Source organism: Heterodontus francisci, unplaced genomic scaffold, assembly GCF_036365525.1.
Source record: "Heterodontus francisci isolate sHetFra1 unplaced genomic scaffold, sHetFra1.hap1 HAP1_SCAFFOLD_49_1, whole genome shotgun sequence".
Taxonomy (NCBI): domain Eukaryota; kingdom Metazoa; phylum Chordata; class Chondrichthyes; order Heterodontiformes; family Heterodontidae; genus Heterodontus; species Heterodontus francisci.
Genome location: NW_027140357.1, coordinates 1,226,724 through 1,239,965, shown reverse-complemented (window position 1 = coordinate 1,239,965; position 13,242 = coordinate 1,226,724). Strand labels below are relative to the sequence as shown.

Below are 13,242 nucleotides of genomic sequence, written 5' to 3'. Positions count from 1 at the left end.
ACCCATTTTCTCTGAGTCCAAGCATAACATTCCTCCTTTGTCCTTTAGTGGGCCAATCCTTTCTCTAGTTACCCTCTTTCTCCTTATATATGAATAAAAGGCTTTGGGATTTTCCTTAACCCTGTTTGCTAAAGATATTTCATGACCCCTTTTAGCCCTCTTAATTCCTCGTTTCAGATTGGTCCTACATTCCCGATATTCTTTCAAAGCTTCGTCTTTCATCAGCCGCCTAGACCTTATGTATGCTTCCTTTTACCTCTTAGCTAGTCTCACAATTTCACCTGTCATCCATGGTTCCCTAATCTTGCCATTTCTATCCCTCATTTTCACAGGAACATGTCTCTCCTGCACGCTAATCAACCTCTCTTTAAAAGCCTCCCACATATCACATGTGGATTTACCTTCAAACAGCTGCTCCCAATCTACATTTCCCAGCTCCTGCCGAATTTTGGTGCAGTTGGCCTTCCCCCAATTTAGCACTCTCCCTTTTGGACCACTCTCGTCTTTGTCCATGAGTATTTTAAAGCTTACGGAATTGTGATCACTATTCCCAAAGTAGTCCCCTACTGAAACTTCAACAACCTGGCCGGGCTCGTTCCCCAACACCAGGTCCAGTATGGCCCCTTCCCGAGTTGGACTATTTACATACTGCTCTAGAAAACCCTCCTGGATGCTCCTTACAAATTCTGCTCCATCTGGACCTCTAACACTAAGCGAATCCCAGTCAATGTTGGGAAAATTAAAATCTCCTATCACCACCACCCTGTTGCTCCTACATCTTTCCATAATCTGTTTACATATTTGTACCTCTATCTCACGCTTGCTGTTGGGAGGCCTGTAGTACAGCCCCAACATTGTTACCGCACCCTTCCTATTTCTGAGTTCTGTCCATATTGCCTCACTGCTCGAGTCCTCCATAGTGCCCTCCTTCAGCACAGCTGTGATATCCTCTTTGACCAGTAATGCAACTCCTCCACCCCTTTTACCTCCCTCTCTATCCCGCCTGAAGCATCGATATCCTGGGATATTTAGTTGCCAATCATGCCCTTCCCTCAACCAAGTCTCAGTAATAGCAACAGTGCAATGCGCTTAGCGGCTAGGATAGGTTCCAGCTCTTCAATATGATATTTAAACCAGTCTGCTTTCCTCTTCGCACGTTTGCTGCAGGTGGTCAAAGCTGACTCATAGATGGCGTCTCTGATGTGGGCCCACTTGGTCTCAGCATCCCCTGTGGGAGTGTTTTGAAGGGCTGTTACAAGTGAAGTTAGAAATTTTTGTAACAGCTGTGGATGATAAAATTCTGCTCCTGTTGAGGCGCGGGTGGCCCTTCTGCTTGGAGTGATGCAACTTCTTTGGTCTGAGTCTAACCTTGATGCACACCAGGGAGTGGTCGGTGTCGCAGTCCACACTGTGGAAGCTGCGTGTGATTTGAACACTGTTTAAGGAGGCTTGCCTTCTGATGATGAGGTCGAGCTGGTGCCAAGGACGCGATCTTGGCTGCCTCCAAGAAACCTGGTGACAGGGTTCAGTGTGAAAGAACGAGTTGGTGATGCAGAGGTTATGATAGGTACACAATTCAAGCAGTCGCTGTCCATTCTCATTCATCCTTCCAACGCTATGGCGCCCAAGGCAGGAGGGCCATGTGTCATGGTCGGCCCCAACCCTGGCATTAAAGTCCCTCAGCAGGAACAAGTGTTCGGTGTTGGGGATGCTACTAATGATATTATGGAGTTCCTCGTAGAACTCGTCTTTCGCTTCAGGTGGGGAGCAGAGTGTTGGAGCTGAGCAGGTGTACTGTACCAGAGGTGGTGAGCAGTCGGATGGACAGTATGCATTCCGAGCCATTTGAGGGAGGCTCTATTATGCTGAGCAAGGCGTTTCTGATGGCAAAGCCCACTCCATGCTGTCTTGGTTCTTCAAGATCCCTCCCCTGCCAGAAGAATGTGTAGTTTTGCTCTGTTGGAGATCCACTCGCAGGGAAGCGTGTCTCCTGTAGTGCTGCAATGTCTACATTGAGTCTACTGAGTTCGTTGTCAATGATGGCGGTCTTCCGAGAATCGTTGATTTGTGTAAGGTCTTCCGACAGGCCAGGACACATAGTTCTGACGTTACAGCTTGCAAAGCGAAGGGCTGGTACCTTCTTTTCTTTTTTTCATGCTTTTTGATGCGGTGTGGCAGTCCACTTTTCAGGCAATGACACTGAGCTCCAAGCACCCATTGAAGCAGGTGGACTGTGGCGGGACAGAACCTTATTGACCGGGGGATGCCCGGTTTGAGGTGGGCGTAAGCTGTCCAGTGAGGTGCGATGACCTCTCCCACCGACAAAGGCAATCCGTGACGCCCAAACTCTACGCCAATCGTGCTGGACTTATAACCCGGAACTGCTGCCTTCCATGTTGTTTCAGTCGCTGTGAGGCGACTATGGAGTGACCTCTCCATGGCGCATGCCTGGGCGAATGTATGGAGGTTGAGAGTTACTCGGCCTTTTTGGTGGGGTCAAAAGGAGTGCAGAGCACCACGTTTGGCACCGGTATGGCTGCAGGATCTGCTGGAAACATGCCAAAGGTGACCGCCTACGGGGTTCCGCTCCGGATTTTCTGTTCGGGTTTACTCCCTTAGCCTTGGTCTCTCCCGAGACGCCCACAAGGCAGTGGGATTGTTAGGGCCCCTACACAGGGGTAGGAGGTTGCGGGTGGGAGGAGGGGGTACGAGGGGAGGGATGGAGGGAAGGGGGTGCGAGGGGGAGCTGGTAAGAGGGCTGTAAGGGGTTAGGGGGCTGCAGGGGAACGGGGTGCAGGGGGAAGATGGTGCGATGGGGTAGCTGGGAAGGTGTTTGCGAAGGGGAGGGGGTGGGGGTGGGGGTTGCTGGCGGCTGAGCTGAGAGAGTGGAGCTGGGAAGGGGAAGGGGAAGGGGGGTGGAAGGGGTCGGGGAAGGGGGGAATGGGAAAAGGGGATGCAGGTAATAAACCATTTCATCAGTTCCCACCATCGACGCCGGGAAAGCTCATCCGCATCCTCCCGGAGCTGAGCGACAGCCTCGGGCGCCAGTACCAGCAGGAATTCGCCGACATTGCGTTGCAGATGCTGTCTGAGCCATCGCCTGCGGGCGCTCGGAAATTGCGGCCGAGGTACCGTTCGTGCCTGTTTGCGTGTTCGGGGCACCTTTTCGCAAGGCTTCCCCTCTGTGATAGACTTATTTCCCTACGATCCCGCTGGTCCTTCGTCTCCACAATGGTCTTACCGCACGCCGTGGCCACGGACACTCTGGACGGTGTAGGCAGCAGGATCGGAGATCAAAGTATCACCTGCTATAATTTGCATTTTCGTCCGGATTACGTTCTATTTCATTGAGTGCTCCATGAGGAAAACAAAGAGCAAGTATGAGTGGGGGAGGGCAGTGTGCCCAGGTAACATAAACTAGCTGTTAGCTTGTAGTTAGCGCTAAAATGAACTGATTAAAGAGCCAGGGGAGTTTAAACAGTAGAAGAGGGTAGATTAGGGGAAAAAAAACACTAAGAATGGGAGCAGATGTCCATGGATAGAGTTGAACAGCATGGGAGCTCCCTTGAGATAGAATTGAACAGCAAGGGAGCTTCCTAGGGAGCTTATAGCCCAGGAGCCATCTTGAACTCCCAGCAAAGTGATTGTCTCCTTTTTGTTTTTACCTTCCAGCCATATGTCTCGTTTGAGGAACCTTCTGAGATATCAATCCTCCTTACTGCAGTAATTGACTCCTTGATCAATACTGCAATGCCACCCCCTCTTACACCACCACCCCCACTCATCCATCCTCCACCGTCACACCTGAAGGGTCTATATCCTGGAATATTGAGCAGCAAGTCCTGCCCTTCGGTCAACCATGTCTTTGTGATAGCAATAATATCATATTCACATTTGTTAATCAACACCCTCAATTCATCTGCCTTACTTATAAGACTCTTTGAGTTAAAATTGTTGCATTCGGGCCATACATTATTCACTCTACCTTCCAGACTGACGTAACTTATCCTCTATATTTGGCTGTATATCACCCCCTACTGTATCTTCACTTTGTATCCTATCCCCCTCGAATATTAATTTAACCTTACACCACCGCCTGACCCCACCTAATCCCCACACCCAGCGCCGTCCCCCACCAACATCACTAGCAAACCTCCCAACAAGGATGTTGATCCCATTCCGGTTCAGGTGCAACCTGTGCAACTTGTACAGGTCCCACCTCCACCACAAACGGACCCAGTGGTCTAGGAAGCTAAAGCTCTCGCTCCTGCACCATGACTTCAGCCACATCTTCTTCTGCGTTATTCTCTTATCCCTTTACTCTATAGCACGTGGCACCAGGAGTAATCCAGAGATTACAACCTTTGAGGCTCTGCTTTTTAAACGGTGGTTTAGCTCCCTAAATTCTTGTTGCAGAACCTCATTGATCTTTCTGCTTATGTCGTTGGTACAAAAGTGAACCACGACCTCTGTCTGTTCACCCTCCCCCTTCTGAATGTCCTGCATCCGCTTCATGACATCCTTGACCTGAGCACCAGGAAGGCAAGATACCATCCTCGAGTCAAGTTTTCGGCAACTTAAACGCCTATCTGTACCCTTTACATTAGATTCCCCTATCACAAAAGTTCTCCCACACTTCTCCCTTCCATTCTGTGCAGCAGAGCCACCCGTGATGCTTGGCTCCTGCTTCATTCCCCTGAGAAGCTATCTCCCCCAACAATATCCAAAGTGGAAACTCTGTTAGATAGGCATATGGACCTAGCGGACTCCAGAACTACCTGCCTAGTTATTTTACTGTCTAGTGGTTACCATTTCTATCGAGCAGTCTTTAACTGCGTTGTGACCACCTCCCTGTCCGAGCTAACCACGATGATCTCAGTCTCGCGGATGCTCCACAGTGTCCCCAGCCATCGCTCCAGACCTGAAATAAACCGGATTTCAAGTAGCTGCAGCTGGAGACATTTCCTTTACCTAAACACTGGACGTGCCCCTGACTTCCCACGTTGTACAGGATGATCACTCCACGCTGCCAATCTGCCCTGCCATGAGTTGCCCTTAATTTACTCAAATGAATTGAGTTTAATTGCATTAGGGACGTTGATTTTCTACTAAGAAGAGTACTTACTATATTAAAAAGTTCTTGCGGTTCTTGTTGGTTTATCACCTCCTCATCACCCACACCCCCCCCCCCCCCCCGCCTCCACCTCTCCAATCCATACACCATCTAGACTTGGACACATATCACCCTTCCTTCATCATCACTGGGTTAAACGTCTGAAATTATTTCTGTAACCGTATTGAGGGAACATCTTCACCACACAGACTGCAGTAGTTCAGGATGAAGACACACCCTTTCCGCATGGTAATCAGGGATGGGGAAGTAGTGCCGGCCTTGTAAGTGTCACCATTAACTTGAGAACAAATAGGTATGAAATAAAATAGGGATAAAATCAATGAGTTTGTAATTGACAGATTGAAACCAGGTGAGGCCTGTGATCAGAATGGGATCTCATTCTCTGCAAAGATATTGTTATCACAACTTGCCTCACCAGTCAATTGTGTTTGCTGTTCTGCTGTTACCTTTACCAGAGAAAAAGTAACAATTAATATCTGGCTCAGAAACTACTGAATGTCAATTCTGTAGATGGGAATCGGTGTTCATATTTTCTGTTATTACAGTATCAGAGGATCAGACAGTACAAGATGAGGCCATTCGATCTATCGTGTCTGTCATACCTGTTTGATAGTTAACCCCAATTATACCGTCTTTTCTGTTCTTTTCCTATCAGTCTGTAAGTCTCACTGCCCCAAACCCCGCCCACTCCACTGGTCACCTACATTTCTCCAACTCCATATTCAAAGTTATTATTAAATCTGCTTCCACGAGCCTTTCAGGCCATGAATTACTGATTCTAGAGCGCGATCCCTTTCTCCCCTTGGTTCTTTTGCCATTTACCTTAAAACTTGCTCCTCTGATTACTGACCTTTCTTAAGAATCTCCTTATTCAATCTGTCAAAATCTGACAAAAATTCGCCCTTTTACTGTATCTTTTCTGAGGAGAACACTCCCAGTTTCCAGTCACCCTAGAGACCTGAATTCCCTCATTCCTGGTAGCATTCTAGTAAATCTCCTCTGCACCAACTTCATGAATGTAACATAGTTCCTAAAGTGTAGAACCAGAACTGATGAAAATAATCCAGCTGAGGCTGAACCAGTGAAGTTTTCACATGACATGCTTGCTTTTGTACTCTATGCGCCTATTTATAAAGTCAAATATCCAATCTGCCTTTTTAACTGGCGTACTAACGTGTCAAAGACCTATGATCAAACAACTGCTCTGCTCCTGCTCCTCCTTTAAAATTGGACCATTTAGTTTATATTCATTATTCTTCCAAAATGTATCCTTCAAACTCCTCCATATTAAACTTCATCTGCCATGTGCCTGCTCATTTCATCCGTCTCTCTCTATCTCCCTGAAGCTTGCTGCTCTGGTCCTCACTGTTTACATGTCTAGTTCTGTGCTATCTTCCAACCTTGCAGGCTTGTCCTCTTTAACTTTACATCATTTATCTGTGTTCCAAATTCCAGCCCCACGCCCTCGTCGGGGAACCTGGATAATGAGTAAGAATAAGTCGATCAAAACAGGGTGAAGTACAGCGGGACTCTTTATGTCCTGGGCAGCTTCCGTTATTGTGAAAGCCTGTTAGGAATCCTGGAAATACTCAGCAGACACAGCTCTGGCAAGCAAGTCCTCAACACAGAATAGATGGAGGAAGATGTGCCATCTGAAATATCTCAATGACTGTTCTGGCAATGAATGCTGCAGCAAAACAAAACCGCCCAATTGTCTTGGTTTCCTTGCCACAAGAACACAAGACATAAGAACAGGAGTAGACCATATGGCCCATCAAGCCTGGTCCGTTATTAAACACCATCATGGCTGATCTTAGGCTACAATTCCACTTTCCTGCCCACTCCCCATATCCCTTGATATCCCATATCCCCAAAATCTCTCTAGAACAGCCTGTCAAGTTATGTGTTGAAGCTAGTGTGCCACAGTTTCTCCACGTTAACCAATGTCGCACTCAGGCACCTTCCTTTCTGAATACATCTCTCAGCCCTTCGGTGACCTGCAAATCGCAACAGGAGTATGATTGTGTTGTCTGGAAACGTCTGGTCATGATCCGGGTGAAAATGATTTTCCTCATGTCCCCTCTAATCCTTCCACCAATCACCATATATCTGTGCCACTGGTAATTTACTTCTCCGCTGGGGGAAACAGGTCATTCCTGTCTACTCTATCTAGACCACTCATAATTTTGTACACCTCTATTCGTCCACCCCCTCTGCCTCCTCTGTTCTAAGGTGTGCATTACTAGCCGATCCAATCTTTCCTCATAGCTGCAACTTTCGAGCCCTGGCAGCATTCTTGTAAATCTCACCTCTACTTCCTCCAGAGCAATCATGTCCTTTCTGTAATCTGGTGACCAGAACTGTACGCAATACTCCAACTGTGGCCTAACCAGTGTGATATACAGTTCCAGCATTACATCCCTGCTTTTGTATTCTATATATCGGCCAATAAAGGGAAGCATTCGATATGCATTGTGCACCACTCTATCTACCTGCCCTGCCACCTTTAGGGATCTGAGGACATGCACTCCAAGATCTCTCACTTCTTCTACACCTCTCAATATCCTCCCGTTCATTGTGTACTCGCTTGATTTATTTCCCCTCCCCAAATTCATTACCTTACACTTACCTGGATTGAATTCTATTTTCCACTTTTCCACCCACGCAACCAAACCATCGATATCTTTGTGGAGTCTACAGGTATCCTCTTCACTATCAGCTAACTGGCCAACTTATGTGTCATCAATAGATTTTCCAAACCTGCCTCCCACATGCACGTCCAAATTATTAATATATCTCAGAAACATCAAGGGACCCAACAGTAAGCCCTGTGGGACGCCACTGGAAACAGCATTCCATTCACAAAAAATAGTTCACTGTTACCCTTTGTTTTCTGTCCCTGAGCCTTACTGGATCCAGCCTGCCACATTCCCCTGTATCCCATGGGCTTTCATTTTACTGACCAGTCTGCCATGTGGTACCATGTCAAATGCCTTACTAAACTACATGTAGACCACATCCACTGCACTACCCTCATCAATCCTCTTGTTACTTCCTCAAATATATCAATTAAGATAGTGAGACACGACCTTCTCTTGGCAGATTCATGCTGACCATCTCTGAGTAATCGGTGCCCTTCTAAGTGGCAGTTCATACTGTCCCTCAGAATGGAATTTAACAACTTACCCACCGAGTTCAGGCTGACCAGCTTATAATTATTTGGCCTATCCATCCCACAATGGTACAACATTTGCAAAGCTCCAATCCTCTGGTACATCTCCTGTATGTGATGGGGATATTAAGATGATCCTCCGTGCATTCATTATTTCCACTCCGGCATCTTTTAACAGCCTGGGATGCACTACATCCGGCCCTGGTGATTTATCCACTTTCAAGGATGCCAGACCCTCCAGTACTTCCTCTCTCATTCTGCTTATCATATCTAATATTTCAAAAAACTCCTTCTTTAACTACAATGCCTGCATCATCCCTTTCATTTCTGAGGACAGAGACATATAACTCATTAAGAACCCTGCCCCCATATTCGGCATTCACACAGAATTTCCCTTGTACATCTCTGATTGGTCCTGCCCTTTCCTTAGCTATCCTCTTGCTCTTAATGTACTGATAAGACATCTTTGGGATTTCATCGATTTTACCTGTTAATAATTTTTTCATGTCATCTCTTTGCTTTTCAATATTATTTTTTTACTTCACCCCTGGACTTCCTAAATTCCTCTAGGCTTCCTAGAGTATGAAGATTTTTGTGATAGTCCTCAACTTTCTTTTTCTGCTTTAACTTAGCCTGTAATCTTTTAGATAACCAAGGGCTCCAGACATGGCAGTACCACACACACACACGCACACATAAACACATACACACACAAGTGTGCGCGCACACAAAAATGCATAAACGCGATCACATCACGGGCATTGAGCCGGACACAGAAGCATACACCCACACATAGATTACAAGTCAGGTACTGAGGAACACGAACACACACACACACGCACACACACACACGCACACACACACATACATGTACACACGCACAGATACACACTCATGCACACATAGGCACAAAGATACAAATAGGCACAGAGCACAAGACAGGCATGCCATGCGCGCGCACACACGCATAAAAACACACACATGGACACAAAATACATTTGAGGTCCTGAAACAGAAACACACTGCACAGCAGAACCCAGGCGCTGCGTGAGAGATGCACGCACACAGGCACACACCAACACACACGCAAACACAGATACAAACAAATCGAAACAAACACGCAGACACACACACACACACAGCATAGCCCAGGCCCTGAGACATACACACGCATGCACAAGGCAACAGAAGCACTGAAACACGGGCATAGCACAACCCAGGGCCTCACACACGCACTCTCTGTCTCTCTCTCACACACACACACACACACACACACACACACACACACACACACACACACACACACACACACACACACACACACACACACCTCACACACACAAGTACTGGCACAGAGATACAAATTGACACAAAGCACAAGCCTGGCCATGACATACAGACACACACAGACAGAGAAACACGCACAAGCACGCAGAAAAGCAGCACCACAAAGGCCCTGCGACAGCCACACACATAAACACCTACGTACAGACATACAGACACGCACACACAAAGACACATACAAGCACAGCACGACCCACGCCCTGCAACAAGCACGCATCCACGCACACCAACACACAAAGACACATACAAACACACATACACACACACACACTCTCATACAAACACAAACACTGAGACAATTGCACAGACAATAATGCACACAGACACAGAGACACCCAGACGCGTGCACAGCCACACACACAGATACACAGCACAGCCGAGCCCCTGAGCCACACATACACACACATAGCCAAACGCTCACACATAGATCAGCAAGGGCACTGATACAAACAAACAAGTGTGCACACACACAAACACACATATACACACGCAGGCACTGAGACACAAATAGGCACATAGCACAAGCCAAGCCATGATAAACAACGGCACAGACACACAAAGACCGAGACACACTGCAGATCCCAGGCCCTGAGACGCACAACACATATACCTAGACTGAGCCACACCCACCCACACACAAACACAGCAAAACAAACACACGCAAGCACACCCACACAGACAGACACACACACAGGCACAGCATTCGCCCTGAGAAACACGCAACCACCCACTCACACACGCACAACCACCCACACACAAACAACCACCCACACACACAAACAACCAACCACATAACTACACCCACACAACCAACCACCCACACAAACACACTCACACCCACATGCACACGCGCAACTACAACCACAGACGCATGCACATACATACATAGACACAAGCAGATCACGCCACTGGCACTGAGGTGACACTGAAACAGACAAACAGACGCATGCACACATGCACACACACACACACCACAGGCATTGAGACCGAATCTCTCAGTCAGTCCAACATTTAACTTTGTATACAAGAGCAAAGTTCTGCAGATGCTGGTATTCTGAAAGAAAAGGTAGAGAAAATGCTGGAAGTATTCAGAAGGTCTGGTAGCATGTGTGGAGAGAGATTGGTGACCTTTTATCAGAACTGAGTGAGATTAGAGGTGAAACAGTTTTATAACCGGACAGGGAAAGGAGGGAGGGGGAGGATTATGACCAACATTGAGATTAAGCAATAATAAATAAAAACAAGAAATGCTGGAACCACTCAGCAGGTCTGGCAGCATCTGTGGAAAGAGAAGCAGAGTTAACGTTTCAGGTCAGTGACCCTTCATCGGAACTGCTTGAGATTAAGCATTTCACTATCATAGTCCCTCCTGCCTTCCACCGTATCACAGACATTCCCATTTGTTCTTTCATGTCCAATCATCTCAAAAAACCACTGGATACAGGGACACATTTATAAATCCCAAAAAGTCCTCAATCAAACTAATTACAGCCTGATGTGTAATTTCCCTGTTTATTTGCCTTCCTCACAGTTAACCTGCTGACGATTGGGATCCTGTCTCGGGGAAAGTGCGGTCTCTCCAAATGTGTCACTTGCTACCTGGTGGCCATGTCAGCGGCGGATCTACTGGTCATTATCCTCGACTTGATATTGAGACACATTCCCATTGTTTATTGGGAACAGTTTCAGTTCCTGCGATATTCCATCCCCATGTGCAATATCCACGCTGTGCTGCTTTACGCCGCCACAGACTGTTCTGTCTGGTTCACCGTCTCTTTCACCTTTGATCGATTTGTGGCCATTTGTTGCCAGAAGCTGAAAAGCAAATATTGCAGTGAGAAAACGGCGGCTGTGGTTGTGGGAACAGTGAGTGTACTGAGCTGTTTAAAGAACATATTCTGGTATTTTATGTTCACAGGTCGATATTGGCTGATGAACAGACCCTGGTTTTGTTTTGTAACAGCGGATGTTTATTACTCACGTGTCTGGGGAACAATCGAGTTCCTCCACAACAATCTAACGCCGGGGCTCCCATTTGCGTTGATTCTACTGCTCAACGCTCTCACCGTCAGACACATCTTAGTGAGCAGCAGAGGACGCAGGAGACTCCGTGCAAACAGCAGTGGGGAGAGTCGCAGAGATCCAGTGATGGAGAGTCGAAGGAAATCCATAATTTTACTGTTAGTTGTTTCGGGGAATTTCATTCTGTTATGGGCAGTGTTCATGGTCTATTCAATATGGAACCGAATGCGGACATTGCACCCTGTGACAGTATTCCTACCTGATTTTGTACAGGAATTGGGCTTAATGTTGCAGCTGCTGAGTTGCTGCACAAACACTGCGATTTATGCCGTGACCCAGACTCAGTTCAGAAGGCAGTTGAGGAATGTGCTGAAATATTCATTTACCCCAATTATTAAATTCATTCAGTAATGAGAGGAACTGAATAACCGGCAATTTTCAACAGACAGGAGGTTGGGCCTCTCGCTATAGAGTCAGAGCTGTGGGCGCAACCTATCACAGTGGAGACATAACAGGGGCGGGGCCTGTCGGTATGGATACAGAGAATCGGCGGGAATGGTTACTATGGAGACAGAGTGGTGGAGGGGCCTATCATTTGGAGACAGAGAGGGGCGGGACCTGTCACTATTGAGACAGAGTGGGTGCACGGACTGTCACAATGGAGTCAGAGCAGGGATGTGTCCTGTCACTATGGAAACAGAGCTGGAGCAGGGCTTATTGGCATGATGAGAGAGCGGGGGCCTGGCATGTCACGATGGAGGCAGAGCGTGAGCGGGCCTGTCGCTATGGAGACGGGTTGTGACCGGGACCTGTCAGTATGGAGACAGAGCATGAGCGCGGCCTGTCATTATGGTGGTGACTGAGCGGGGGGCGGTGCCTGTCACTATGGAGACAGAACAGTGGCGGGGCCTCCCATTACCACGACAGAGTAGGTGGGAGTAGGCATGGCATTTCAATAAGGATACAGAGCGGGAGCGGGGCATGTCACTATGGAGACAGAGCGCGACGTGGCCTGTCACTATCGAGGCACAGCAAGAGCAGGGCCGATGACTAATGAGACAGAGCTGGGGCGGGAACTGTAAATACGGAGGCAGGACGGGGGCGGGGCCTGTCACTATTGAAGCAGAGTGAGCAGGGCCAGTCGTTTTGGTGACAGAGCAGGTGCAGTGCCTGTCACTATGGAGGCAGAGTGGGTATGAGGCCTGTTACTAGAGAGGCAGAGCGGGCATGATGCCTGCATCTATGAAGACAGAGTGGGGCTGGCGCCTGTCACTATGGAGACAGAGAAGGGTCGGGTCCTTTCTTCCCGGGCGGTGGAGATCGGGACGGGGCGTGTTCCCCATGATGACGGGGAGTGGGGGCGGGTTCTGTTGCCATGGTGACGGGGAGTGGGGCCGGGGCCTGGCTCCCATGGTGACGTGCAGTGAGGGCGGGGCTTGTTTCGCAGGGTGAGGGGAAGTGGGGTCAGGGCCCTTTTCCCATGATGAAGGGGAGTGTGGGCAGGGACAGAGATCCATGGTGACTGGAAGTTGGGGCGGGGCATTTTTCCACGATGGGCCGGACAGGGGTT

At 48.1% G+C, this 13,242-nt stretch overlaps 1 protein-coding gene across 1 annotated transcript in view; it reads left to right on the top strand.

The window, feature by feature from the left end:
* LOC137359338 (probable G-protein coupled receptor 139) overlaps positions 1-12,083 on the top strand; it is a 41,927-nt gene extending 29,844 nt beyond the window's left edge. Inside the window, exon 2 of the mRNA XM_068025359.1 lies at positions 11,182-12,083. Coding sequence (XP_067881460.1) covers positions 11,182-12,083 — 902 coding nt within the window. The remainder of the gene's footprint in view (positions 1-11,181) is intronic.
* Positions 12,084-13,242: the final 1,159 nt, after the last annotated feature.